The sequence below is a fragment of the Takifugu rubripes genome, chromosome 8, assembly GCF_901000725.2.
Source record: "Takifugu rubripes chromosome 8, fTakRub1.2, whole genome shotgun sequence".
In the NCBI taxonomy this organism is placed as follows: Eukaryota; Metazoa; Chordata; class Actinopteri; order Tetraodontiformes; family Tetraodontidae; genus Takifugu; species Takifugu rubripes.
The window spans coordinates 14,668,949-14,696,944 of record NC_042292.1 but is presented as its reverse complement, the minus strand read 5'-3'; the positions used below and the strand labels follow the sequence as shown (position 1 = coordinate 14,696,944).

General features: G+C 42.9%; 4 protein-coding genes across 6 annotated transcripts; all 4 read right to left on the bottom strand.

Annotated features, from left to right (window-relative positions):
- Window positions 1-9: 9 nt before the first annotated feature.
- Window positions 10-2,459, bottom strand: LOC101071704 (C-type lectin lectoxin-Lio2-like). The gene is made up of 3 exons (XM_029840764.1): window positions 1,655-2,459; window positions 973-1,151; window positions 10-897 (listed from the first exon to the last, which is right to left on the bottom strand). The coding sequence occupies exons 1-3, from the start codon at window positions 1,822-1,824 to the stop codon at window positions 836-838; spliced, it is 411 nt and encodes a 136-aa protein (XP_029696624.1). The 5' UTR covers window positions 1,825-2,459; the 3' UTR covers window positions 10-835.
- LOC115246492 (uncharacterized) lies at window positions 1,813-4,208 on the bottom strand. The gene is made up of 7 exons (XM_029841092.1): window positions 4,116-4,208; window positions 3,632-3,680; window positions 3,019-3,313; window positions 2,778-2,929; window positions 2,353-2,617; window positions 2,112-2,172; window positions 1,813-1,922 (listed from the first exon to the last, which is right to left on the bottom strand). The coding sequence occupies exons 1-7, from the start codon at window positions 4,206-4,208 to the stop codon at window positions 1,836-1,838; spliced, it is 1,002 nt and encodes a 333-aa protein (XP_029696952.1). The 3' UTR covers window positions 1,813-1,835.
- On the bottom strand, window positions 3,381-20,485 carry LOC105418725 (fucolectin-like). The gene is made up of 4 exons (XM_011619060.2): window positions 20,090-20,485; window positions 5,094-6,063; window positions 4,734-5,019; window positions 3,381-4,659 (listed from the first exon to the last, which is right to left on the bottom strand). The coding sequence occupies exons 2-4, from the start codon at window positions 5,200-5,202 to the stop codon at window positions 4,482-4,484; spliced, it is 573 nt and encodes a 190-aa protein (XP_011617362.1). The 5' UTR covers window positions 5,203-6,063; window positions 20,090-20,485; the 3' UTR covers window positions 3,381-4,481.
- Window positions 6,177-22,834, bottom strand: LOC101071481 (putative ferric-chelate reductase 1). 3 transcript variants are annotated; one of them, XM_029840752.1, is made up of 13 exons: window positions 22,679-22,834; window positions 22,084-22,182; window positions 21,926-21,975; window positions 21,657-21,845; window positions 21,438-21,539; window positions 20,889-21,021; window positions 20,697-20,797; window positions 7,837-7,917; window positions 7,568-7,756; window positions 7,355-7,450; window positions 6,768-6,900; window positions 6,533-6,676; window positions 6,177-6,448 (listed from the first exon to the last, which is right to left on the bottom strand). In XM_029840752.1, exons 2-13 carry the CDS (start codon window positions 22,178-22,180, stop codon window positions 6,405-6,407), a joined length of 1,359 nt encoding a protein of 452 aa, XP_029696612.1. In that variant the 5' UTR covers window positions 22,181-22,182; window positions 22,679-22,834; the 3' UTR covers window positions 6,177-6,404. The 3 variants fall into 3 exon arrangements, with proteins under 3 accessions (XP_029696612.1, XP_029696610.1, XP_029696611.1); XM_029840750.1 differs by having other exon boundaries at window positions 21,926-22,182; XM_029840751.1 differs by having other exon boundaries at window positions 20,697-20,791; window positions 21,926-22,182.
- Window positions 22,835-27,996: the final 5,162 nt, after the last annotated feature.

The window sequence follows — 27,996 nt, the reverse complement described above, 5'->3', positions numbered from 1 at the left end:
GACATTGACAACATGATGCACGCACCAAGCTGCTTATTTTTACTCTTTACAAGCACAGTTTGAAGTTCCCATCTTCGTTCCAACCCTCAAACACCCGCCTCCTCCCACCAAAGTCAAGAAAGCATGAATACATTTAGATGTACTTTAAATAACAATGGGTTTTTGTGTTCAAATACATTATTTTTATTATTTTAATAAAATTAATTAATTCACAAGCATTTAGATTGTATATATAAGGATCATGCTTGTCAGTAATACATTGAATATTAGTTCTGACATTTAATTATCTTTAAAAATCCCCCGAAAAATATCTGTAACCACAATCAAATTACTTCTTTGCACATAGTAACTTAATTTAGTACTTTTTTGAAAAATTTCAACTGTGGTGACCGCATCTAAAATTAGCCTCTAAATTTTCTGTTCATGCTGCCGTAAAAATTTCAGGATTGAGGCGTCACCATCTTCGGCGAGCAGCGACCTCGTGTGTTTAAAGTTGGTATTACAGTCTTGTTAGTAGTAGTAGTAGTAGTAGTAGTAGTAGTAGTAGTAGTAGTAGTAGTAGTAGTAGTAGTATAGTATTACTTTTATGTCTTCATTTTCTCAAGATGTCTAGCAGTAGAATAAGATTTTTTAAAGCCAAAGAAGAATTGACATGACTACTACCTGACTACATGTCAGATAGGAAAAATACAAATTTATATAAATATAAATGCATTTATATAAATGCACTGCTGAATAGGTACCCCGAAAGAAAAAATAAAATGTATGAGTCTATGGTTAGAAATTAAAATAACAAATGCAAAAAGCAACTTCGAAACTGTGGCTTCTGCTGTCGTTAGCCTGTATCAGCTCTTCCGTAGCTGTTGAACGGTACTCTCTGTGACCCGAACCCGCTGCCTACAGGAGTCAAAGGAGTGTGCTGATGAGGAACAACATGTGGAAATATGTGAGAGGTGAAGAGCAGTTGCTCACCTGACTGGCAGATAAAGTTCAGGTGTTGCCCGCATGAGCGATCCACCCACTGGTGGGGCGCTCCCACATCCATGCTCCCACAGGGGCTGGAATACTGGTGGGGCACGGAATGATGGGGCCACTGGCTGAATATCATGGAATCACCAGACATCCAGAACCAGGTTTCGCTCGTCATGTATCTACCAAACAAAAGATGTTGCTGCTCATGGTTTTCACTATATCAACAACATGAAAACAAACATGTCATCAGAGTTTGTCTCAGGGTGTGGAGAGCTGTTTGTAAAACATCCACATGCAAATAAAATTGCAAATACAAGGACAAGCAGTGACTGACTTCAAGGCCTTTTCCAAAAAAAAATTTGCAAAAACACAAATAAGCTACTTATTTATTCAGCATATGGAAAGATTAGGAGTTCTCTGATGACACCTTCTTAGTATTTTGCTCTTGGTACATTTGGAGTGAGAAAGTTCCCCTATTTTAACATTTTATTTAAAAAAAACAAAAGTGGAGCATCACAATACAACTGTGTTTTAATTATACAATGAAATATGGGGTCATGTCTCCGCTGAGCATGTTTCACTTTTTGGGCCTCAATTGATCCACTTATATTATAAAAGCCCCAGGGGGTGTAACAGGACTCATTTTAGTAAGTAGTTTCACTGATCCATCGACCAATTGTACCTGCGTAATCCCAGCCAGACGCCGTCCGTTATGACAAAAGTGGCGCGGCTCAGCAGCCGCACTGCCTCCGCCTGCTCTTCCTTGCTGTGAAGGCTGAGCAGGTCCCAGTGGTGACGCCGGCAGTAGAGCACAGCGTCGGACCAGCAGAGTCTCTCCCCGACCATCGTCATGGTTCTGCCGTTCAGCACCACGCTCTCGGAGGACGGGGCCAGAGTGGCCAGAGCTGTAGGGACCGTAGGAGCTGTTGGACCAAGGTTTTTTGCTGACTCTGACAAGCACCAAGGTCAAACGAAGGCACTGGAGTTAACATTTGGCATGTTAAGATCCCAGGAGAATAGCGAGCATTATTTTGGAGACCAACCATACCTGCAGAAGAAGCGTACACCTCCACTTCACACAATTTTACCCATTGATTTGTGACGACATGCGGAAAAATAAACTGAATATAACGGCCCACCCTGTCATTGCAGTGGAAGGTGTGCGTCTGGGTTTGCTGCTGAGGTGATGCCTGAACACAACTGATTGGAGGACAGTCATCAAAGAGGAACTTTTACCAACAAGAAGGATTTTTGCTTCTGTAAGCACACAGATGTTTTTAGCACTGTTCCCCAAGATGAGTCCTTAGGGTGTGGTTGCACTATGTTGAAAGCCATAGCTTGAATGTGTAATTATCACAAACAGTTAAGCGTCAGACTCACAGGTCATCGTCCAAATTAGCTCCCGGATTTCGGATATAGATGTTGGTCTCCTTGAAATCTTCTTGAACGTTGATGATGGTGATGGCCTTGATTTTATAGACAGCTAATAAGTCAACCTTCCACCAATGTTTGAATAGCTCAGCAGTGCAGCAATCGGCAGAATTTACGTTTCTGCACCCGTTGACAGAAGCAGAGGAAGTGTGATACTGGGTCTGGAGCGACCACTTGACGGGCTTCTTCAAGGCCACATTTCGAAGAGGTCTCTCTAAAATAAACAAAAAGAATAATATAATGACAAGAGATGCAAGAGGGCGCATGGTGAACACGTAAAATATTATATAATGCAAAGTACGTGTCAATTGCACTCAAAGTCTTGCCAACATTAGTCACAATATCGGCTAAAAATCTCGTCATCACAGATTTACCTTCTGGTGCTCCGTAAACTTCCACTTCACAAAGAGTGAGGGTCTTTCTTTTTCCAGGGATGAGGATGTTCACAAAACGACCTGCCATGCTGCCCTGCTCACAGTGGAATGTGGAAGTTTTACCTGGTCCGATTCGGGTGATGAGAGCACACCTGGAATCGGGGAGCGGAGGGATATTTAGAGTCATATTGTGGTTAAAACACAAGTCAAGAGTTATAAGTTACTACACTCCTGCCAGGACCTGGAGTTGTTATTCCCGTTGTTTCTTGGCTCATTCCCAATTCTGATCTCAGCTCCATCCAGTCTCTCGTGACAGCAGTCTCCTCTGTTGGTGACCTTGACTGTCGTGATGATAAACTTCTTCTGAAGGTCAACCCGCCACCAGGGGTCTGTCTCGTCCCCAGCAGTGTGGCTACAGTATCCACTGCCGTAAAATGAGTTCCGTCTCCCATCAATGGCTTTTGAGGCGTCAGAGAAAGAGAGTGTGGACGACTGGCTGGCCTTGCCCTTCAGTGCCACATTAGGAAGAGGATATGCTAAAAGAAAAGAGAACACGCATCCAAAAGGGCCAAATATGCTTTGGCTAGAGGGTCGAGAGAGCGTCCAGCCTATAATTCTTGGGATTACACACAAGAATTTATTGTGAACAACACCACAGCAATAGAAAAGGAAGCACAACAGCAGTGTGCAATCAGGCGAGCCAATCTCTCACAACAGACCTGAAGTCCGCCGCTCCACTGAGTGTGTTCTTACGGCATCCTGTCCTAGTACGGTAGAAGTTATGCTGGAGACAGCAAGTCACTGCAGAGGACTTTAAAAGCCACCCAAAACATCACCAACCAACAGCTACCTACCATGGGCACCATCTTCAACTGCCAATGCTTGCAGGAGACAGACAGCATTCTAAACAACTCCCTCCTTCCTGCTGATCACCTGATTGCCAGGTCAGCTGATCAGCTGTTGCCCTCAGGAAAAGGTTGCAGGTCCATCAGAATGAGCATAAGATCCATGAACAGATTTTATTCTATAACGATCAGGATACTCCACTGAGAGGATGGTCTAGTGCATGTAACTAGATGTATGTGCATGTATCTGAATGTAACTGAGTGAATGTTTTAAATTTACTTTTTATAAGTCCATGAAGTGATTGCACCATTTTTTGCAATGACAGCATAAGTCTATTGATCCAACTCAATTGTATTTTAGCCTTGCAACTGTGTCTCTGTATAATAGCTATATTTGTTACTTTTGTTGCAAAAGTGTTTTTGATAGATAAATTTGTATTTACAACTTAATGATACATTGAATTATGATTCATTCTCAATAGCACTATTTGACAAGCAGAAGGGATTCTTGGTTCAAGAACCCTATGAAGAAAAACATGGGGTTCTGGTAGTCGAGCAGGAGCACTGCCAAGGTACCCTTGAGCATGGTCATAAACTGCTAAATGCTATCTATAGGGCCCCTAAGCTTGTGGCCATTCACAGCTGGGATAGTCTCCAAAACCCTTCCCATGACCCAAAAGGGATAAAAAGAAAAATAGAGAAGTGTCTGATATGTAAGGTTTTAAATATAAAATATGGAAATATTATAGCCCACAGCATGGTTGCAACAAGTACCCAGTGACATTGTCAAAAAGTTTAACCCACATCTTCAGACACCAATTGCATAAAACTGCTTTTAAAAAAGTTCCTCCTCTGTTAATTAACTAATTAGAGAGCCGGTGAGGGCCATACCAAAGTGCACAGGATAGACCTCCACTTCACAAAGGCTTAGCACTCTGCTGGCACCCGGGAGGAGCACGGTGACATATCGTCCCTCAAATCCGCTACACGGGACATATAATGTGCGCTTTTTTGGGAAACGGGAGATGACCGTGCACCTGTTTGAGGGAGTAAAGAAGGTGAGAACAACATGTCCGCCCGACATTTCACAAAAACTCGAATGGCGCTTCACCTGATATTATTGATGTCGTTGAGCCTTTCTGAAATTCCGATCCAGATTTCAACACCGTCCAGGTTGGTTTTCTTGTCATCCACACTTGTTATAGTGACGGCATCGATTTTGTACTCATCCTGCAGATCTACCCTCCACCAGGGTCCTGATTCGGATTGGGTGAGGGTACAAGTCGACCTCTCAGCTGGATCCCTGTTTCCGTCAACTGCCCTGCCAGCAGCAGCTGCATCCTTCTCAGATGACTGGACAGCAGGACTTTTCAGCGCCACATTTCGGACAACATGTCCTTATTGACATACAGAAATGTGTAATTAGACTGAAAAGGTTAAGAATTTTCCAGAAGAATACAGAAGAAATTACCTGCCAGCACTCCTGGTAACAGAAAGAAGAAAATGCCTAAGTGGGCAAACATATTAAACAAAAAAGAAAAAACAATTGTTGCATTAGTATTAACGATTATAATATACATTTCAGATCTTAAAAGAGTGAAATTTCACAAATAGGACTATTAGAAAAATAGACAAAACCAAAATATTTACAAAAATATATGCTCACTGCTGAGTATCCAGACGTTAAGTCTCTCACCCATGACTTGGGACTCAAGGAAGAATGAGCACGATTAGTAAAATGAGTTGAGAAGTAAAATACAAATGGGATGTGCATCAGTTTGACCATCATCTCACGCTATACAGGAGCGAATGTAAATCTGTGTGGATATTTGCATTGAAGGTAATGTCCAGATTGTTAGCCGGGGTTTAAAAACATGAAGAAATTGTCCCTCTGAATAAACTTATTTTAACATACACTTTGCAAACCGATATTGCTCATTGTTTCCCTTTCAAAGTAAAACACTGACAGTTTGTAGAATGTGTGCAAAGGCAAAGTCTAGTTACAATTCTACCAGCATCATTTTTGTATAAGTTTCTATAAAAGTTCAATTTGTGTCATTTATTGCCATCCATAATGGCTAGCTGAAAATGTTTCACTTTGATGTTGAAATAAATTTATTGTTGGGTTCCTGAATCTGCCAAAGTATGTTTAACTAGGCTTTGACAGCATTAAAGATAGGATAAAATAAAAATAGAAGTATTGGACCCAGAACCAATTTGCTCTTCGCCTAACTATTGGCTATACATCTTTTTTTTTCTTTGCAGTTCTGTCAGAGCTTTTGGCAAAATACAGCGACATGCAAGCATCTTATTTACAATTATATGAATAAGTCTTGACAATTTTCTGCATCTTTGGACTACAACAACACAGTAGATCGAAAACATTTATTTCAAAAATATGCAATACGAAGATAACAGTTACAATAAACAGCGAGCAAAACCTTCAAAAGTTTCACTATTTCACAAAATAACATTATTAACACACATATCTGCCATTCACTGGCTTCATCATGAGTGAGACAATCTGTAGATTTGTCAGAAAAGCGTCATGTAAACTTTCTGCTGTCCTTCATTTTATTTGGAAGGGGCGACACCTGCTGGTGAAATTGCACTTTGAGTTACTTTAAATTGGTGGTTTTAATTTCTGTAGACCGGTAGTATTGATAAAAGGGAAACATTTTCCTGCCCTTCAAGAGTTTCAAAAGTAGAACAGATACATTAGATCAGTTGTTTCTGAGTTTTATGTCTGTGGAGATGCAACAAACTCGGATTTTCAGGCACCTCATAGTACGGCGAGACCCATCACACCCGCAGAGATAAACAGAGCTGGAAAGAAAAAAAGCACGAAATGAGAAACTTTAAAAAAACAAAAAACAAGAACCATCATAAACATCATGTCTTTTGGTGTACCTTGAATCAGCGTTTGCCGGAATAACACGGCATTGTTGGTGGTGGTATTAGTAGTCGCAAGGTTCTGGACGGTGGCGTTGGGAGATGACAGGTCAACAGCATTGGTTCTGATAACGATGTTTGCTGCCCCGAAAGTTCCTGCGCCTGAAAATTAAATTGGAAAAATATGGTCGTTAATCCAATATCTGTGAAAATTCACATGTTCTAATGTCTCTTGTTGGAAATATAAACTTACTGTTGTCATAGGTTCCAGTAATGACGCCAATGGTCCTGCTCGTGGTTCTTGCAGACAAGGCGGGAAGCGTGGCATCAAATACACACTGGATTTTTCTGCCATTCACTCTTCCTCTCACATTGTTTGCATTTACCTGGAGAACAAACACAAAAGCTACTCATGGGTATTGTAATATCACTAATAGTGGGTATTAATAGTAAGAGTCATAACTACTAGTGAAAAAAAGTTGTAATAATCAGTATAAAGAGGGGCAATAGTGTGCTTCTTTCCCCAAAAGTCACATTATGCACAGGCAACAGAGTTCAGACATAAAATCTGCTGCAAGTCACTTCAATAGCAGAGTTCCACCCGTAGGGGTCCCTGCTCCATGTAGCGCTGATCCTTAATTTGACATAGCGCACCATCAGAGGGCGATCATGTGACTTTTATGTCATCCATTTTGTGCAGAGTGTGGGCGTGGCTCTTGGGCGTGGCAAAAATGTGCAAATTCAGAACTGTCCGTATCTACTTTTGACACAAAATTCTGTACGTCTTACTTTGCCACTAAGAGATTTATCAAACTAAAAGGATAAAAGCACGTCTCCTACGTTTTGCTTAGTCAGTTGGTTGTTGTTCAAGCTTGCTCCAGTGAACTCTACGTTGCCATTGTTGTTAAAACAAACATAGGTGGTGTCGCTGCCTCCCTGTAAAATATAAAAGATTACACAAAAGTAGTTTATGCAGATGATGCCACACTCTACCACAAGATCAATGTGACACTGTGCATTATGTTCATCCGTGAGTGAGGAAGGGAAGCTAACCAGTGTTGTGTCGGAAGATAGTACTGCAGCAATGTAGCCGTCTGTCTCTCCAGCCAGTGCAAACCCAAAGTTTTGCCCACTCTTCTGCCTGGCACTGAAAAAGTTACACGATCCTGAGCCTGGGTCGCAGTTAGCTGGCTCATTAACACACAGGTTTTGGGTTCCACATCCTGAGTTGTTCAGATTTGTCTGAAAAGGAGATGAAAAATGTAAGAGGTCAAACATAATAGTTGTCCTTTTAACATTTTGAGACAATTGACTCCACCCACCTCCAGCGGTGTCACTGTGTTATTAGGTGTCAGTGGTGGAGCAGCCGTCACACTGGTAGAAGCCGTTGTGTTGGGAGCAGCCGTCACACTGGTAGAAGCCGTTGTGTTGGGAGCAGCCGTCACACTGGTAGAAGCCGTTGTGTTGGCTGTAGCCATTGTGTTGGTAGAAGCCGTTGTGTTGGCTGTAGCCGTTGTGTCGGTAGAAGCCGTTGTGGTGGCTGTAGCCGTTGTGTCGGTAGAAGCCGTTGTGGTGGCTGTAGCCGTTGTGTCGGTAGAAGCCGTTGTGGTGGCTGTAGCCGTTGTGTCGGTAGAAGCCGTTGTGGTGGCTGTAGCCGTTGTGTCGGTAGAAGCCGTTGTGGTGGCTGTAGCCGTTGTGTCGGTAGAAGCCGTTGTGGTGGCTGTAGCCGTTGTGTCGGTAGAAGCCGTTGTGGTGGCTGTAGCCGTTGTGTCGGTAGAAGCCGTTGAGGTGGCTGTAGCCGTTGTGTCGGTAGAAGCCGTTGTGGTGGCTGTAGCCGTTGTGTCGGTAGAAGCCGTTGTGGTGGCTGTAGCCGTTGTGTCGGTAGAAGCCGTTGTGGTGGCTGTAGCCGTTGTGTCGGTAGAAGCCGTTGTGGTGGCTGTAGCCGTTGTGTCGGTAGAAGCCGTTGTGGTGGCTGTAGCCGTTGTGTCGGTAGAAGCCGTTGTGGTGGCTGTAGCCGTTGTGTCGGTAGAAGCCGTTGTGGTGGCTGTAGCCGTTGTGTCGGTAGAAGCCGTTGTGGTGGCTGTAGCCGTTGTGTCGGTAGAAGCCGTTGTGGTGGCTGTAGCCGTTGTGTCGGTAGAAGCCGTTGTGGTGGCTGTAGCCGTTGTGTCGGTAGAAGCCGTTGTGGTGGCTGTAGCCGTTGTGTCGGTAGAAGCCGTTGTGGTGGCTGTAGCCGTTGTGTCGGTAGAAGCCGTTGTGGTGGCTGTAGCCGTTGTGTCGGTAGAAGCCGTTGTGCTGGGAGCAGCCGTCACACTGGTAGAAGCCGTTGTGCTGGGAGTAGCCGTCACACTGGTAGAAGTCATTGTGCTGGGATCAGCCGTCACACTGGTAGAAGCCGTTGTGCTGGGAGTAGCCGTCACACTGGTAGAAGCCGTTGTGCTGGGAGTAGCCGTCACACTGGTAGAAGTCATTGTGCTGGGAGTAGCCGTCACACTGGTAGAAGCCGTTGTGCTGGGAGTAGCCGTCACACTGGTAGAAGCCGTTGTGCTGGGAGTAGCCGTCACACTGGTAGAAGTCATTGTGCTGGGAGTAGCCGTCACACTGGTAGAAGCCGTTGTGCTGGGAGTAGCCGTCACACTGGTAGAAGTCATTGTGCTGGGAGCAGCCGTCACACTGGTAGAAGTAATTGTGCTGGGAGTAGCCGTCACACTGGTAGAAGCCGTTGTGCTGGGAGTAGCCGTCACACTGGTAGAAGTCATTGTGCTGGGATCAGCCGTTGTGGTGGCTGTAGCCGTTGTGTCGGTAGAAGCCGTTGTGGTGGCTGTAGCCGTTGTGTCGGTAGAAGCCGTTGTGGTGGCTGTAGCCGTTGTGTCGGTAGAAGCCGTTGTGGTGGCTGTAGCCGTTGTGTCGGTAGAAGCCGTTGTGGTGGCTGTAGCCGTTGTGTCGGTAGAAGCCGTTGTGGTGGCTGTAGCCGTTGTGTCGGTAGAAGCCGTTGTGGTGGCTGTAGCCGTTGTGTCGGTAGAAGCCGTTGTGGTGGCTGTAGCCATTGTGTCGGTAGAAGCCGTTGTGCTGGGAGCAGCCGTCACACTGGTAGAAGCCGTTGTGCTGGGAGTAGCCGTCACACTGGTAGAAGCCGTTGTGCTGGGAGTAGCCGTCACACTGGTAGAAGTCGTTGTGCTGGGAGTAGCCGTCACACTGGTAGAAGCCGTTGTGCTGGGAGTAGCCGTCACACTGGTAGAAGTCATTGTGCTGGGAGCAGCCGTCACACTGGTAGAAGCCGTTGTGGTTTGAGCCTGGGTGGTAGCTGCAGATACCCAGGCTAGCACCACCAAGGTGACAGTGAAGTACAGTTTGCTGTCCATGCCTACAATTAATGTGACATTTGACGTTATGTCAATCAACACCGACTGTATGCGCTCCTGGTGCTTATTTTTACGTGAAATATTTGCCTACACATTAGACTACACAAAGAAACCAGGTGAAATATTTCATTTTAAAAACTGAACTATTGTTCTACATATATTTGAATAAACAATTAAAATCATTAGCATCATCTAACACCTGCTCAAAAATGTCAGATGACATATATGTATAACAAGTAAGACCTGTAGATTTGACAAAGAAGTTTCAAGAAGATTTTTTTTTAAATTGTAGCTTTTTGGTTTTTTTTACATTTTAAGAGCATAAAAATCATTCATTTCTCATTGACTGTGATAATAACTGGTTTGAAATGGTATAAAATGATCAATTAAGGAATTAGAAACAAAATTTGTGATATTTTCCTCCAAAAGTGAAATTAAAGTTAAATTTCTCCAACCTGTGCAGGAGTTCCTTTCCTTGGTAGCGATAAAAAGGTTTGATTTATTCTCAGGTGTAGTTCGCAGGTGGAGGTCTTGTTCCAGCAGCTTCTCTTGGCAAAGCCTCAGGTGACTGTGTGACAGCTCTTCCTGCACCACTATTTAAGCTGAGGGGCAGAGAAATGTTGCATCTCCAAAAACTTTCCAGTTTCCCAGGGTGGAGCTTGAGAGCCCGTTTGACGTCAAGAACAAAAAGAATTTTGGCCATGACTAATTCAACAAGCCTCTGCCCATTCCTGAAGGTGTCTAACCGGAGTTTTTTTTTTTTTTTTAATTAAAATCATGTGACCTGCTTGAGTTTACTGGAAATTGAACTAAAACCTCTTCATTGTAGAGCAAAAGTGAAACTCCTTTAGCCCGTTGAGAGACAATAATGACCCTGAAATAGTTAATTTCCTCCTTTGGACACAAACCTTGAGAGGTCGAATTATTATTTAAGTTAACAAGTCAAAATCACATTTGTAGACTCAATAAAATACTAGAAATAATGTTCTTTATTTCTTTATTCATCCAATATTTGGAAAAACCTATTTCACATTTTTCTTTGCCAAGTTCCCTTGCTTTATTTACTTTTTCGAGGTATTTTTTTGTTTTTTTTTTAAGTCTTTTCATACATTGCAGAAAGTACATGTTAGCACAATGGGTTGGAATTGGAAGCCAGTCATGAGTCTGTGGTGTGAATGCCAGAAACTGGTTTGTCAATGCCCGCGCACGTACTTATGTTTGCATCAATATGGCCTTTGTGTTCTCATGAACATGGAGCCTCCCTAATCAGAACGCAGAAAGAGATGGACAAGTCCACCGTCTGGATAATAACAGAACGTTCGGATCGTCGCAGGCGCTTTTTGAGGGCCTTTTGCATCTCATGATTGTCACAAGTCATTCATGGAGCTCCTTTTTGTAAATCCCAAACTCAGGATCTCAACATTTCTTAGATTAAAATATCAAACATTCACATGTCCACCACTCTCGTTAAACACAACAGAATTTTCAAGGGTAAAAGCAAAAAATTCCAAAATAGAAATACCCAATATCCTAAAACTATATGACTGTAGCAGTCAGTAGGAAATAGCTCAAGTAAAAAGGATACAAGGAAAGACATGCGATGACGGGAAAAGTTTCTGAGCTGTTTTACGGGTTTGACATATCCAATGTTTTCACAGGACTTGTGATTCCAGGTCATCAAAGTGCAGCATGTAGTTGACTGTAAAAGTTTCCCTGACAAGAGATGACCTGCAGTGTTTTGCATCATCATTACTACCATGACTAATGTTCTGTCTTTATGAATCATGTACGTATGTGTTTCTAAAATAACCGTGATACCCATGACCACTTTTGTTGTCACAGCCTCTTAGGTGTACAGTAGGTTGAACAATCTGAGTTATGATCAACAGTTTTGTTGGACAAAGTAACTTTTTATCTGGGTTGCTGCTGAAGGTGCTGCTCCCAACTTCTTCCTCCTTCCTGTACAAGAGAATCAATCAATTTTCCGTGACAGTTTGTGTTTGGCTTTTGCCCTGTTCTTAATGGAAGTTTTTAGTTTTAAAAAAATCCCTCTTACGTCAAACAATGATACTTTTCATACTGTGTGTACATCGTGCTAACAATGGGGGAAATAAATTTGCATATTCCCCACATTTTGTGGCTCAGTATCATTATAACTATGCCCCATCCACAGTGTTCTGTTAGTAGGTTTAATGTGTAGTTGAGCTTTCTTCCATAGCTTTTTGCCAGGCCGCCGTCAGAGAACCCAACAATCCAACCAGCTAACAGCCTAGATCCTAGCGATAGCACAGCACAGGGTATCAACCTATGGTGAAAATGCTGTGCATTTTTCAGGAATAAGCAGTTCTTGGTATATCTGTGGACATAACTGCTGCAATAGAATGGTTAGCTAGTAGCTGTTCCCTCTCAATGCTACTTTGGGCTTCAAAACAACAGCGTTAAAAAGAACTCCTGATCTTTTAATTAAGTTAGAAGACTGATATAGATAGAGATTGCAGTTAGAAACAGTTTAGAGCCCTTCTCTTTTTCCACATTTGATTGTTTTTGGGAATTGCACCACAAGCTTTGCTCACCTAAATTCACTGGGTGAGGATTGTTGGTCTGCAGCCATTTTCAGGTCCTTCCAGAAATGTTTGATTGGGGGCAAGTCAAGGAGCTGCCTGGGTAATTCAAGGACATCCACAGTATTGTCCCTAGTTTTCTCCGCTGTGTGTTTAGGGTCTGTTTGGACGGTAATCCCTCGGGAGTTTGCTCTGGTTGATTCATGAAGTGCACATTGCTCCATTCCCCTGTCCTTCAACCTTGAGCAGTCTGCCTGTCCCAGCCCCTTAAAACACCCCCACAACATGTTACTTCACCATGAGGATACTGGTTGGCAGATGATAAACACTTTTCAACACTGCCTGACATGAACATGTTTTCATGTTTCGTTTAATGGGAAGTGGCTTCAGCCTGTCCCATCTTTTTCCAAGACCCTTTCCCCATCTTCCTTAGTTTGGTCACGCAGCCACCTGCTAAGAGTCCTTATTGATCCAAACTTGCATAGCTATTATCAGGTAGACAGGTGTGTGTGTGTGTGTGTGTGTGTACGTGTGTGTGTGTGTGTGTGTGTGTGTGAGTTTGTCTTTCCAAATCATGTCCAGTGATCTGATGTCCCAGATGCCCCCAAATCAAGGTGTGGAAACATCTCAAGGAAAATGGAAGAGCTAAAATTAAGGGTCATAGTGACGGGTCTGAATACTTTTGCAATATTTTTATAACATATTTTGATAGACACAGTGATGAGGAAACAAAAACAATTGATAAGACACAAATCAGAATTATTCACAGAATAATGTACAAATATAACGTATATCAAAACATATATTTCTATCTATCTATTGATCTATCTATCCACATATTTATATAGCTATATAGATATGTGTCTTTATATAAATATGTGTATACAGATAGATCAGATAGATAAATATGTGTATACAGATAGATAGATAGATAGATAGATAGATAGATAGATAGATAGATAGATAGATAGATAGATAGATAGATAGATAGATAGATAGATAGATAGATAGATAGATAGATAGATAGATAGATAGATAGATAGATAGATAGATAGATAGATAGATAGATATGGGTATGTTGGCCCTTATGTGCCTCAGGGAGCTGAACGCCCCTGCCTTACATAGTTCCGGGTCACCCTTGGGCAAGGTGTAGCACCCGTAATCCCCCCTCACCAGGGTTACGTTGCTGGAATGTCAGGACCATGACGCCCGGACAAACTGACAACCTGCTTGCCATAGAAGATGCCCACAAGATTGCATCTGTACCCTTCAGGAAACCCGACTCCTCTCTTCAGGTTCACTGAGAGAAAGGGACTACACCTTCTTCTGGCAAGGGAAGCCCCCTGGTGAAACCAGGGAATATGGGGTTGGCTTTGCAGTCAAGAACATGTTACTGGGAGCATTAATACCACCCACTGGTGGATCAGAGAGAATCTTAACCCTCTGCCTGAACACCACCAGGGGATCTGTCCTCCTGGTGAGTGTGTACGCGCCAACATTAAGCGCCCCCCAAGAAGTGAAGGACAAATTCTATGACGAGCTGGAGGTGACAGTAAAAAACATCCCCAATCAAGATCATTACCTGCTTGGAGACTTTAATGCAAGAGTTGGTGCTGACCACGACGCTTGGCCTACCTGCCTAGGTTCCCATGGCATTGGCAGAATGAATGAAAACGGGCAGCGTCTCCTTGAGCTGTGCTCATATCACAACCTGTGCATCACCAACTCATATTTTCAGTCTAAACCCCATCACAAAGTCTCCTGGAGGCATCCACGGTCTGGCCACTGTTGGATCTGATCATAACACGGCACTCTGACCTCCGAAATGTCCTCCAAACACGCAGCTTTCACAGTGCAGACTGCGACGCAGATCACTCTTTAGTCTGCTGTAAAATCAAACTGCAGGTAAAAAATTTCCACAGAGCCAGACCAAAAGGACCCCCTCGCGTGGACAGCAGCAAAGCAGCTGACCCAACTAAAGCTGCTGCCTTCCTCAGTGCCCTTGAGGAATCCTTCCCCCGTCTACCCCAGTGCTGCTCTGCCCAGCAGTACTGGGACGGCTTACGGGACACCATCCACAGATCGGCCCTGACGGTCTTTGCTGCGAAGGTCCAATGACTGGTTCGAAGCCAATGCATCTGTATTGACTCCGATCCTGGAACAAAAACGTATTGCCCTCACCAACTACAAATGCACGCCAAACGATAAGACCCTGCATGCCCTCAGATCATCAAGGAAGATACTCAGCAAACCTCACGACGCTGCACCAACAGCTACTGGCTACAGCTTTGCAGCAACATCCAATCAGCTGCTGACTCTGGTAACACCAAACGCATGTACGACGGCATTAAAAAGGCGCTTGGACCAACACATCACAAAATTGCCCCACTAAAATCTGCCTTAGGTGAAACCATCACAGACCGCTCTAAACAACTCGACCGCTTAGTGCTCTATGCCAGCGACAATACTGTCTCAGATGCAGCCTTCTGCCATGTTGAGCGACAACCTGTAATGGAAGAGCTTGACATGGAACCAACAATGGAGGAGCTAAGCAAAGCTATAGACAGCCTAACCTGCGGTAAAGCACCAGGCAGCGATGGCATCACAGCTGAAGTCCTCAAGTGTGGTAAGCCTGCTCTTCTCGACAAACTGCACAAGCTCCTCTGCCAGTGCTGGCGTGAAGGCGCTGTCCCACATGACATGAGGGACTCCACCATCATTACCCTGTATAAGAACAAGGGAGACAGGAGCGACTGTAACAACTACCGAGGCATCTCTCTTCTCAGCACTACCGGCAAACTCTTTGCCAGAGTTGTGCTGAATAGACTCCAGGTTCTCGCTGAGAAGATCTACCCAGAATCACAGGCTTGGTTCAGAGTAGGAAGGTCCCCCACCAATATGATCTTCTGTTTGAGACAGCTGCAGGAGAAGTGCAGAGAAAGCCACTCTACATGGCCTTACAAAAGCCTTCGACCTTGTGAGTAGGAGCGGTCTCTTCCAGCTGCTCGAAAGGATAGGCTGCCTCCCTCAACTTCTCCGCATCCTACAGTCATTTCACACCGACATGCATGGCACCATCCAGTTTGATGGCTCCACTTCGGACCCCTTCAAAATCTGCTGCGGTGTCAAGCAGGGATGCGTGCTGGCGCCCACCCTGTTCGGGACATTCTTTTCCCTGCTTCTGCGCCAAGCTTTCGGTACAGCTACTGAGGGAGTCTACCTTCACACAAGGACAGATGGCAACCTTTTCACCCTTGCCCGTCTGAAAGCCAAAACAAAGGTCAGGCCGCTCGTCATCAGGGACATGCTGTTTGCTGACGATGCAGCAGTGGTAGCACACTCCCAAGAGCACCTGCAAACCCTTTTGGACCATTTCTCCCAAGCCTGCCAGGACTTTAGCCTGGTCATCAGCCTGAACAAAACCAAGACGATGGGACAGGGCACTGAAAATCCTCCGTCCATCACTATCAACAACTACACATTGGAAGCCGTAAACACCTTCACCTACCTCGGGTCCACCATCACTGATAATCTGTCCCTTGATGTTGAGCTCAGTAGACGCATTGGAAAAGCTGCCTCAACTTTCAGGAAGCTGACAAAGAGGGTATGGGACAATGGAAAGCTCACTACACATACAAAGGTGCAGGTGTACAGAGTCTTTTTCATTAGTACACTCCTCTATGGTAGTGAAACCTGGACCCTATATTCCCACCAAGAACGGAGGCTAAATAGTTTTTACCTTCGCTGCCTTAGGCGTATACTGGGCGTCACCTGGAAAGACATGGTCACCCACACGGCAATCTTAGAGAGAGCACAGCTTCCAAGCATGTACTCCCTACTGAGGCAAAGATGTCTACGTTGGCTGGACCATGTCTGCCGGATGGATGATGGTCATATTCCAAAGGACATCCTGTTTGCCGAACTGTCGTCTGGTAAGAGACAGAAAGGACGCCCCCAGTTACGCTATAAGGACGTCTGCAAGCAAGACCTCAAGAGCTTCAACATCAGCCTTGACATCTGGGAAGTCACTGCCCAGGACCGCCTCAAGTGGCAGAAGGCGCTCCACACTGGGCTGCTCAATTATGAAAACACCACGAAACAAAGAGGATAAAGAGAAAGCAACAACAGGTCTCCTCCTCACCGTTTCCATCCTTGGGTGTGGCCCACACTTGCGACATCTGCGGCCGTGTCTGCCCCTCACGCATTGGCCTTCTCAGCCACAGAAGACGCTGTGTTAAAACCTAACTCCCAGGCACAAGAAATCTATGGTCTTCCGAGACTGCAACACCGATGAAGATAGATAGATAGATAGATAGATAGATAGATAGATAGATAGATAGATAGATAGATAGATAGATAGATAGATAGATAGATAGATAGATAGATAGATAGATAGATAGATAGATAGATAGATAGATCTAGGCAGTGGTGACAGTCAGGAATGTTTCAGTCAGAATTCAGAGATGATCTTTATCGACAAACGGCACTTTTTAAAGTTGCTAATGAACCTCTGGTAGCTTCAGACAGTAGACTTTGTCTTCCACCTTGTTGGGCCGGACCTCTCAGCACTGCCTTGGTGAAACCTGACTACAGTAGCGATCACTTCAGCTTCATGGTTGGAGGCCATCTCAGATATAAATACCTTTAAATTAGCTAAACCATCCTAAAACTGTCAATGAGAGACAAAAAAAGGCATTGTTACAGCACATAGCAATGTATAAATGCCAGCGTTGTGCAGGTGCATTGAGAGTCAGACCTCACAAGCTTAACTGTCCCTGGCGAGGTTTTCAGTCTCAGGACTGAAAATGTGCTGCAGCCTCCTGCCTGAGGCAAGGAGCCTGAACAGGTCTCAGCTGCCGTACTTCTCTGTGATGTCCCGTCAGGTTTTTCAAGAGTCCGAGCTTATTGAAGTTCCGAACCATCTCCACTACTGTGCTGCTGAAGGCAACGAGGGAGGGGTGTGCCTCTTTCTCCTAATGTCCTCAACCACTCCTTTAGTATTCCCTGTCTTGAAATGGCGGTTGTTCTCTGCCTGAGCACAGATCCTCTTCTATGCAGGTAATGAGACCCACTATAGTTTGGATATAGCCCGATGTTTAGCAGGAGTACACCCCCCCAGGCTCTGGGTTTCTGTGAAGCACTTAGAGACAAACTTGTCTGTAACTTAAGCTGTATTAATAAAGTTCAAATGAAATCAATTTCATCAACTTTATGAAATGAAAAGCAAAGATTCAGAAGCCTCCTGCACATGATCCATTATTGACACAGTGCTGCGCATTCAAGGCAGGCTGGCAACGATCAATATTAGTCAGCAGATTATTAATTCTCTGGTGTAACAAAAGGGTGAGCCAACCATGCAAGGCTGCAATGGCTGCTCTGAAACTGAGAGGATGTCCGCTCACGGTCATCACAATATGTTAACATGCTGGCATCCTCCGGCTGGCAGCGTTATATTCACACATCGTTTGTGAATAAAACTATTCCCTATTGTTTACTGGAGGAGGTAAAAATCAAACCTGTGCTCCAACAAGGTGCAAACAGTGTCAACATTTGCAGATCGTTGCTGAAAGTGGTCACTTCTGTACTGGGATTTGAATGCATAGCACATTTTTCACCTGAACACCCAGTAAACATGCTGAAATGTGAGATATGATGTTTGTATTGCTTGTTTGCGCTTTTTTTGGGAAACGGGAGATGACCGTGCACCTGTTTGAGGGAGTAAAGAAGGTGAGAACAACATGTCCGCCCGACATTTCACAAAGACTCGAATGGCGCTTCACCCGATATTATTGATGTCGTTGAGCCTTTCTGAAATTCCGATCCAGATTTCAACACCGTCCAGGTTGGTTTTCTTGTCATCAACACTTGTTATGGCGACGGCGCCGATTTTGTACTCATCCTGCAGATCTACCCTCCACCAGGGTCCTGATTCGGATTGGGTGAGGGTACAAGTCGACCTCTCAGCTGGATCCCTGTTTCCGTCAACTGCCCTGCCAGCAGCAGCTGCATCCTTCTCAGATGACTGGACAGCAGGACTTTTCAGCGCCACAGTTCAGACAACATGTCCTTATTGACATACAGAAATGTGTAATTAGACTGAAAAGGTTAAGAATTTTCCAGAAGAATAGAGAAGAAATTACCTGCCAGCACTCCTGGTAACAGAAAGAAGAAAATGCCTAAGTGGGCAAATATATTAAACAAACAAGAAAAAACAATTGTTGCATCAGTATTAATTTATTAAGTTATTATTATTAATTATAATATACATTTCAGATCTTAAAAGAGTGAAATTTCACAAATAAGACTATTAGAAAAAAAGACAAAACCAAAATATTTACAAAAATAAATGCTCACCGCTGAGTATCCAGACGTTAAGTCTCTCACCCATGACTTGGGACTCAAGGAAGAATGAGCACGCTTAGTAAAATGAGTTGAGAAGTAAAATTCAAATGGGATGTGCATCAGTTTGACCATCATCTCACGCTATACAGGAGCGAATGTAAATCTGTGTGGATATTTGCATTGAAGGTAATGTCCAGATTGTTAGCCGGGGTTTAAAAACATGAAGAAATTGTCCCTCTGAATAAACTTCTTTTAACATACACTTTGCAAACCGATATTGCTCATTGTTTCCTTTTCAAAGTAAAACACTGACAGTTTGTAGAATGTGTGCAAAGGCAAAGTGTTACGATCCCAGTTATGTGGTTTAGTTTGCTTTTACTGTGCGCTCTGCGCACCTTTGCGCGTTTGGTTCCGTTTTGTCCCGCCCCCGTGTTTTGTGTTTCTCTGTTTCAATAGGTGCTGCGCCGTGGTCTGTGATTGGCTGGTTCGAGATTGGCGTCCTTTTAAAAACCCTGGGGTGCCACCCAACGAATCCTTCTTGCTCCGTTTTCGTCCTGTTCCGTGACTCGCCACGTCAGCGCTACCAGTTCCCACTTCGTTTTGTGACCCGCAGCCCGTCGGTTGCAGTTCGCCTGCTTCTGTGGAGAAGCCACTTTCGTCTATTTTTGGAATGTTTGCCATGCAACGTGCCTTTAACCATTGATTAGACCTATATACTTTAAGTGCTCACTTATTTTTGTATTACTCCCCACCTTTTGCCATTAAATCTATATTTCACTTATTGTACTGGCGTTATTCCTCGTGCCACCTTCACTTTTCCCTGGTTCACAATTCCATACCCTAGACTGGAACGTGACACAAAGTCTAGTTACAATTCTACCAGCCTCATTTTTGTGTAAGTTTCTATAAAAGTTCAATTTGTGTCATTTTTTGCCATCCATAATGGCTAGCTGAAAATGTTTCACTTTGATGTTGAGATAAATTTATTGTTAGGTTCCTGAATCTGCCAAAGTATGTTTAACTAGGCTTTGACAGCATAAAAGATAGGATAAAATAAAGATAGAAGTATTGGACCCAGAACCAAGTTGCTCTTCGCCTAACTATTGGCTATACTGTACATCTTTTTTTTCTTTGCAGTTCTGTCAGAGCTTTTGGCAAAATACAGCGACATGCAAGCATCTTCTTTACAATTATATGAATAAGTCTTGACAATTTTCTGCATCTTTGGACTGCAACAACACAGTAGAGCGAAAACATTTATTTCAAAAATATGCAATACGAAGATAACAGTTACAATAAACAGCGAGCAAAACCTTCAAAAGTTTCACTGTGAATTCATTGAATATCAACAAGTTCAGGCTAAATAGAATATTTGTAATATTTCACAAAATAACATTATTAACACACATATCTGCCATTCACTGGCTTCATCATGAGTGAGACAATCTGTAGATTTGTCAGAAAAGCGTCATGTAAACTTTCTGCTGTCCTTCATTTTATTTGGAAGGGGCGACACCTGCTGGTGAAATTGCACTTTGAGTTACTTTAAATTGGTGGTTTTAATTTCTGTAGACCGGTAGTATTGATAAAAGGGAAACATTTTCCTGCCCTTCAAGAGTTTCAAAAGTAGAACAGATACATTAGATCAGTTGTTTCTGAGTTTTATGTCTGTGGAGATGCAACAAACTCGGATTTTCAGGCACCTCATAGTACGGCGAGACCCATCACACCTGCGGAGATAAACAGAGCTGGAAAGAAAAAAAGCACGAAATGAGAAACTTTAAAAAAACAAAAAACAAGAACCATCATAAACATCATGTCTTTTGGTGTACCTTGAATCAGCGTTTGCCGGAATAACACGGCATTGTTGGTGGTGTTGCCAGTGGTGGTGTTGCCATTGGTGATGACATTAGGAGAAGGGGTGGTATTAGTAGTCGCAAGGTTCTGGACGATGGTGGGAGATGACAGGTCAACACCATCGGTTCTGATAACGGTGTTTGCTGCCCCGAAAGTGCCTGCGCCTGAAAATTAAATTGGAAAAATATGGTTGTTAATCCAATATCTGTGAAAATTCACATGTTCTAATGTCTCTTGTTGGAAATATAAACTTACTGTTGTTGTAGGTTCCAGTAATGACGCCAATGGTCCTGCTCGTGGTTCTTGCAGGCAAGGCGGGAAGCGTGGCATCAAATACACACTGGATTGTTGTGCCATTCACTCTTCCTCTCACATTGTTTGCACTTACCTGGAGAACAAACACAAAAGCTACTCATGGGTATTGTAATATCACTAATAGTGGGTATTAATAGTAAGAGTAATAACTACTAGTGAAAAAAAGTTGTAATAATCAGTATAAAGAGGGACAATAGTGTGCTTCTTTCCCCCGAAAGTCACATTATGCACAGACTTCAATAGCAGAGTTCCACCCGTAGGGGTCCCTGCTCCATGTAGCGCTGATCCTTAATTTGTGACATAGTGCACCACCATAGGGCGATCATGTGACTTTTATGTCATCCATTTTGTGCAGATTGTGGGCGTGGCTCTTAGCAAAAACGTGCAAATTCAGAACTGTCCATATCTACTTTTGACACAAAATTCTGTACGTCTTACTTTGCCACTAATTGATTTATCAAACTAAAAGGATAAAAGCACGTCTCCTACGTTTTGCTTAGTCAGTTGGGTGTTGTTCAAGATTGCTCCAGTGAACTTTACGCTGCCATTGTTGTTAAAACAAACATAGGTGGTGTCGTTGTCGTTGCCTCCCTGTAAAATATAAAAGATTACACAAAAGTAGTTTATGCAGATGATGCCACACTCTACCACAAGATTAATGTGACACTGTGCATTATGTTCATCCGTGAGTGAGGAAGGGAAGCTAACCAGTGTTGTGTCCGAAGATATTACTGCAGCAATGTAGCCGTCTGTCTCTCCAGCCAGTGCAAACTCAAAGTTTTGCCCACTCTTCTGTCTGGCACTGAAAAAGCTACACGATCCTGAGCCTGGGTCGCAGTTAGCTGGCTCACTAACACACAGGGTTTTGTTTCCACATTCTGAGTTGTTCAGATTTGTCTGAAAAGGAGATGAAAAATGTAAGAGGTCAAACATAATAGTTGTCCTTTTAACATTTTGAGACAATTGACTGCACCCACCTCCAGCGGTGTCACTGTGTTATTAGGTGTCAGTGGTGGAGCAGCCGTCACACTGGTAGAAGCCGTTGTGTTGGGAGCAGCCGTCACACTGGTAGAAGCCGTTGTGTTGGCTGTAGCCATTGTGTTGGTAGAAGCCGTTGTGTTGGCTGTAGCCATTGTGTTGGTAGAAGCCGTTGTGGTTTGAGCCTGGGTGGTAGCTACAGATACCCATGCTAGCACCACCAAGGTGACAGTGAAGTACAGTTTGCTGTCCATGCCTACAGTGAATGTGACATTATGTCAATCAACACCGACTGTATGCGCTCCTGGTGCTTATTTTTACGTGAAATATTTGCCTACAGATTAGACTAATGCTCTGTAAACACAAGCTAATCTATAACATTACTCAAGCAGCACACACATCACAAAGAAACCAGGTGAAATATTTCATTTTAAAAACTATTGTTCTACATATATTTGAATAAACAATTAAAATCATTAGCATCATCTAACACCTGCTCAAAAATTATATGTAAGATGACATATATGTGTAAGAAGTAAGACCTGTAGATTTGACAAAGAAGTTTCAAGAAGATTTTTTTAAAACTGTAGCTTTTGGGGTTTTTTACATTTTAAGAGCATAAAAATCATTCATTTCTCATTGACTGTGATAATAACTGGTTTGAAATGGTATAAAATGATCAATTAAGGAATTAGAAACAAAATTTGTGATATTTTCCTCCAAAAGTGAAACTAAAGTTAAATTTCTCTAACCTGTGCAGGAGTTCCTTTCCTTGGTAGCGATAAAAAGGTTTGTTTTATTCTCAGGTGTAGTTCGCAGGTGGAGGTCTTGTTCCAGCAGCTTCTCTTGGCAAAGCCTCAGGTGACTGTGTGACAGCTCTTCCTGCACCACTATTTAAGCTGAGGGGCAGAGAAATGTTGCATCTCCAAAAACTTTCCAGTTTTCCAGGGTGGAGCTTGAGAGCCCGTTTGACGTAAAGAACAAAAAGAATTTTGGCCATGACTAAATCAACAAGCCTCTGCCCATTCCTGAAGGTGTCTAACCGGAGTTTTTTTTTTTTTTAAATTAAAATCATGTGACCGGCTTGAGTTTACTGGAAATTGAACTAAAACTTCTTCATTGTAGAGCAAAAGTGAAACTCCTTTAGCCCGTTGAGAGACAATAATGACCCTGAAATAGTTAATTTCCTCCTTTGGACACAAACCTTGAGGGGTCGATTTATTATTTAAGTTAACAAGTCAAAATCACATTTGTAGACTCAATAAAATACTAGTAATAATGTTCTTTATTTCTTTATTCATCCAATATTTGGAAAAACCTCTTTTACATTTTTCTTTGCCAAGTTCCCTTGCTTTATTTACTTTTTGGTTTTTTTGTTTTGTTTTTTTAAAAGTCTTTTCATACATTGCAGAAAGTACATGTTAGCACAATGGGTTGGAATCGGAAGCCAGTCATGAGTCTGTGGTGTGAATGCCAGAAACTGGTTTGTCAATGCCCGCGCACGTACTTATGTTTGCATCAATATGGCCTTTGTGTTCTCATGAACATGGAGCCTCCCTAATCAGAACGCAGAAAGAGATGGACAAGTCCACCGTCTGGATAATAACAGAACGTTCGGATCGTCGCAGGCGCTTTTTGAGGGCCTTTTGTATCTCATGATTGTCACAAGTCATTAATGGAGATCCTTTTTGTAAATCCTAAACTCAGGATCTCAACATTTCTTAGATTAAAGTATCAAACATTCACATGTCCACCACTCTCGTTAAACACAACAGAATTTTCAAGGCTAAAAGCAAAAAATTCCAAAATAGAAATACCCAATATCCTAAAACCATAGGACTGTAGCAGTCAGTAGGAAGTAGCTCAAGTACAAAGGATACAATGAAAGACATGCGATGACGGGAAGAGTTTCTGAGGTGTTTTACGGGTTTGACATATCCAATGTTTTCACAGGACTTGTGATTCCAGGTCATCAAAGTGCAGCAAGTAGTTGACTGTAAATGTTTCCCTGACAAGAGATGACCTGCAGTGTTTTGCATCATCATTACTACCATGACTAATGTTCTGTCTTTATGAATCATGTACGTATGTGTTTCTAAAATAACCGTGATACCCATGACCACTTTTGTTGTCACAGCCTCTTAGGTGTACAGTAGGTTGAACAATCTGAGTTATGATCAACAGTTTTGTTGTCTGGACAAAGTAACTTTTTTATCTGGGTTGCTGCTGGAGGTGCTGCTCCGAACTTCTTCCTCCTTCCTGTACAAGAGAATCAATCAGTTTTCCGTGACAGTTTGTGTTTGGCTTTTGCCCTGTGCTTAATGGAAGTTTTTAGTTTTAAAAAAATCCCTCTTATGATAATACAATGATACTTTTCATATTGTGTGTACATCATGCTAACAATGAGGAAAATAAATTTGCATATTCCCCACATTTTGTGGCTCAGTATCATCATAACTATGCTCCATCCACAGTGTTCTGTTAGTAGGTTTCATGTGTAGTTGAGCTTTCTTCCATAGCTTTTTGCCAGGCCGCCGTCAGAGAACCCAACAATCCAACCAGCTAACAGCCTAGATCCTAGCGATAGCACAGCACAGGGTATCAACCTATGTTGAAAATGCTGTGCATTTTTCAGGAATAAGCAGTTCTTGGTATATCTGTGGACATAACTACTGCAATAGAATGGTTAGCTAGTAGCTGTTCCCTCTCAATGCTACTTTGGGCTTCAGAACAATAGCGTTAAAAAGAACAAAGTTAGAAGACTCTTTTTCCACATTTGATTGTTTTTGGGAACTGCACCACAAGCTTTGCTCACCTAAATTCACTGGGTGAGGATTGTTGGTCTGCAGCCATTTTCAGGCCCTTTAGAAATGTTTGATTGGGGGCAAGTCAAGGAGCTGCCTGGGTAATTCAAGGACATCCACAGTATTGTCCCTAGTTTTCTCCGCTGTGTGTTTAGGGTCTGTTTGGACGGTAATCCCTCGGGAGTTTGCTCTGGTTGATTCATGAAGTGCACATTGCTCCTTTCCCCTGTCCTTCAACCTTGAGCAGTCTGGCTGTCCCAGCCCCTTAAAACACCCCCACAACATGTTACTCCACCATGAGGATACTGGTTGGCAGATGATAAACACTTTTCAACACTGCCTGACATGAACATGTTTTCATGTTTCGTTTAATGGGAAGTGGCTTCAGCCTGTCCCATCTTTTTCCAAGACCCTTTCCCCATCTTCCTTAGTTTGGTCACGCAAACTAATATATATATAGATATAGAAATGTTTATGTCTTATCAATTTAGATAGATACATGTAGAGATTAGCTATATACCATAGAGACATATGTATAGAATTGATATATATAATTGATATATATAAACCTGCCACATTCCTTCACTAAAGTGAGAGACAGTAGCTACTTAGATAGATAATTGTTGTAGATTCCATTCACTCTTAAATTCTTGAGAAGGCAGTGGTGACAGTCAGGAATGTTTCAGTCAGAATTCAGAGATGATCTTTATAGACAAACGGCACTTTTTAAAGTTGCTAATGAACCTCTGGTAGCTTCAGACAGTAGACTTTGTCTTCCACCTTGTTGGGCCGGACCTCTCAGCACTGCCTTGGTGACACCTGACTACAGTAGCGAGCACTTCAGCTTCATGGCTGGAGGCCATCTCAGATATGAATACCTTTAAATTAGCTAAACCATCCTAAAACTGTCAATGAGAGGCAAAAGAAGGCATTGTTACAGCACATAGCAATATGTAAATGCCAGCGTTGTGCAGGTGCATTGAGAGTTAGACCTCACAAGCTTAACTGCCCCTGGCGAGGTTTTCAGTCTCAGGACTAAAAATGTGCTGCAGCCTCCTGCCTGAGGCAAGGAGCCTGAACAAGTCTCAGCTGCCGTACTTCTCCGTGATGTCCCGTCAGGTTTTTCAAGAGTCCGAGCTAATTGAAGTTCCGAACCATCTCCACTACTGTGCTGCTGAAGGCAACGAGGGAGGGGTGTGCCTCTTTCTCCTAATGTCCTCAACCACTCCTTTAGTATTCCCTGTCTTGAAATGGCGGTTGTTCTCTGCCTGAGCACAGATCCTCTTCTATGCAGGTAATGAGACCCACTATAGTTTGGCTATAGCTCGATGTTTAGCAGGAGTACACCCCCCCAGGCTCTGGGTTTCTGTGAGGCACTTAGAGACAAACTTGTCTGTAACTTAAGCTGTATTAATAAAGTTCAAATGAAATCAATTTCATCAACTTTATGAAATGAAAAGCAAAGATTCAGAAGCCTCCTGCACATGATCCATTATTGACACAGTGCTGCGCATTCAAGGCAGGCTGGCAACGATCAATATTAGTCAGCAGATTATTAATTCTCTGGTGTAACAAAAGGGTGAGCCAACCATGCAAGGCTGCAATGGCTGCTCTGAAACTGAGAGGATGTCCGCTCACGGTCATCACAATATGTTAACATGCTGGCGTCCTCCGGCTGGCAGCGTTATATTCACACATCGTTTGTGAATAAAACTATTCCCTATTGTTTACTGGAGGAGGTAAAAATCAAACCTGTGCTCCAACAAGGTGCAAACAGTGTCAATATTTGCAGATCGTTGCTGAAAGTGGTCATTTCTGGACTGGGATTTGAATGTATCGCACATTTTTCACCTGAACACCCAGTAAACATGCTGAAATGTGAGATATGATGTTTGTATTGCTTGTTTGCGCAAGGTTCGCCTCAAGAATGGTGCAGCTCAACAAAGCCAGCTTTTCTTGTTTGTCTCCATTAGTGAAACATGAGTTTCCATGGAGTTTCAGTAAAAGGCCAGTTGTAATTAGGTGTGTCAAGGTACAGATCGGTTCAATTTAATGAACAAAACCCCGAAAGAAGTCGAGTGTTTATTGTTACGCATGTGGTACATCTATTGGCCTATATTGTACGTCATTTGACATCTATATTAAACTAATGAAATGAAAAAAGACAGTTGTGGAGGAGATAAAGGACGTTTTCCATCTAAATCCCTCACTGATTTACTGAGTCTGAATAAAAATGTTCTTGTAAATTTAGCACTTATTGACTGGAACGGAAGCTTATGTAGCAATTTGTTTTCAGATTTACTTTCAGTTATTACAAGCTTCGTGTGAGGCATGAAACTCAACCCATCAACACCTGTTAAAAATCTAAGCGAACCGGTCCTCACAAAAGCCCCGCATTGATACCAGCATAATTGACAAACAGGTTAGCATTCATTGCCAGCCTATTAGGTATGACAGATGACTAGTGACAACGCAAAGAGGAAATAACAAAGAAATGGTTTTTGCTTTTGAGCCCACTCCCATTTAAAAGAATAGTTTATTTGACGAATAGGATCAATGCAGGTTGGGCATTAAGTCAGTGGTCAGAGGTTGACGCAGTTCATTATCGTGACGCAGTGCCCCACACGTAGGTTCATGATTCAGAGCCATCGAGGTATTTGTCAGTTAAGGGTGGATGCAGATTCAGTAAAGTGCCCTATCCCAACCACCAACCGAGTTTCAGTTTGATTAACTGGACTGGTGCCGCCGGATTAGCCATTGAAACACAAAATAAATAAATCGACCCGGCAGTCGTTGTTTTAACGTTAAATCATCGCAGGTTCTGGCATTACAGCACCTTAAACATCACACACACAAACCCTCAGGTAACAAGTTCCAGGCTTGAGGTATTTGTTCCATCTGAACCGCAGTCACATATATATTCTAAATAACCCTGCGGCAAAGCTTCTATGTAAGCACAGAGATATGTCATGGTAAATCTAAAATATTTTAACAATATATTCAACATAATTAGGAGTTCCTGTTTGACACTCCTGTCTATCTAATCAAACCTGCTTTTAACCCTTGTGTAATGTTCATATTGTTGTTACTCAGCCAGCGTTTGTGGGTCTGATGGACCCGTTGCATTTTGTGGCTTTGAATGCCTCACAATCAAACACTTTTATGTTAAAATACTGAACAGATGTTTACCTTATCCCAATTACAAGCAGCATAAACAATATATATGGTTAATATTTGCCCTTTACCTTTGTTAGGTCACATTTATA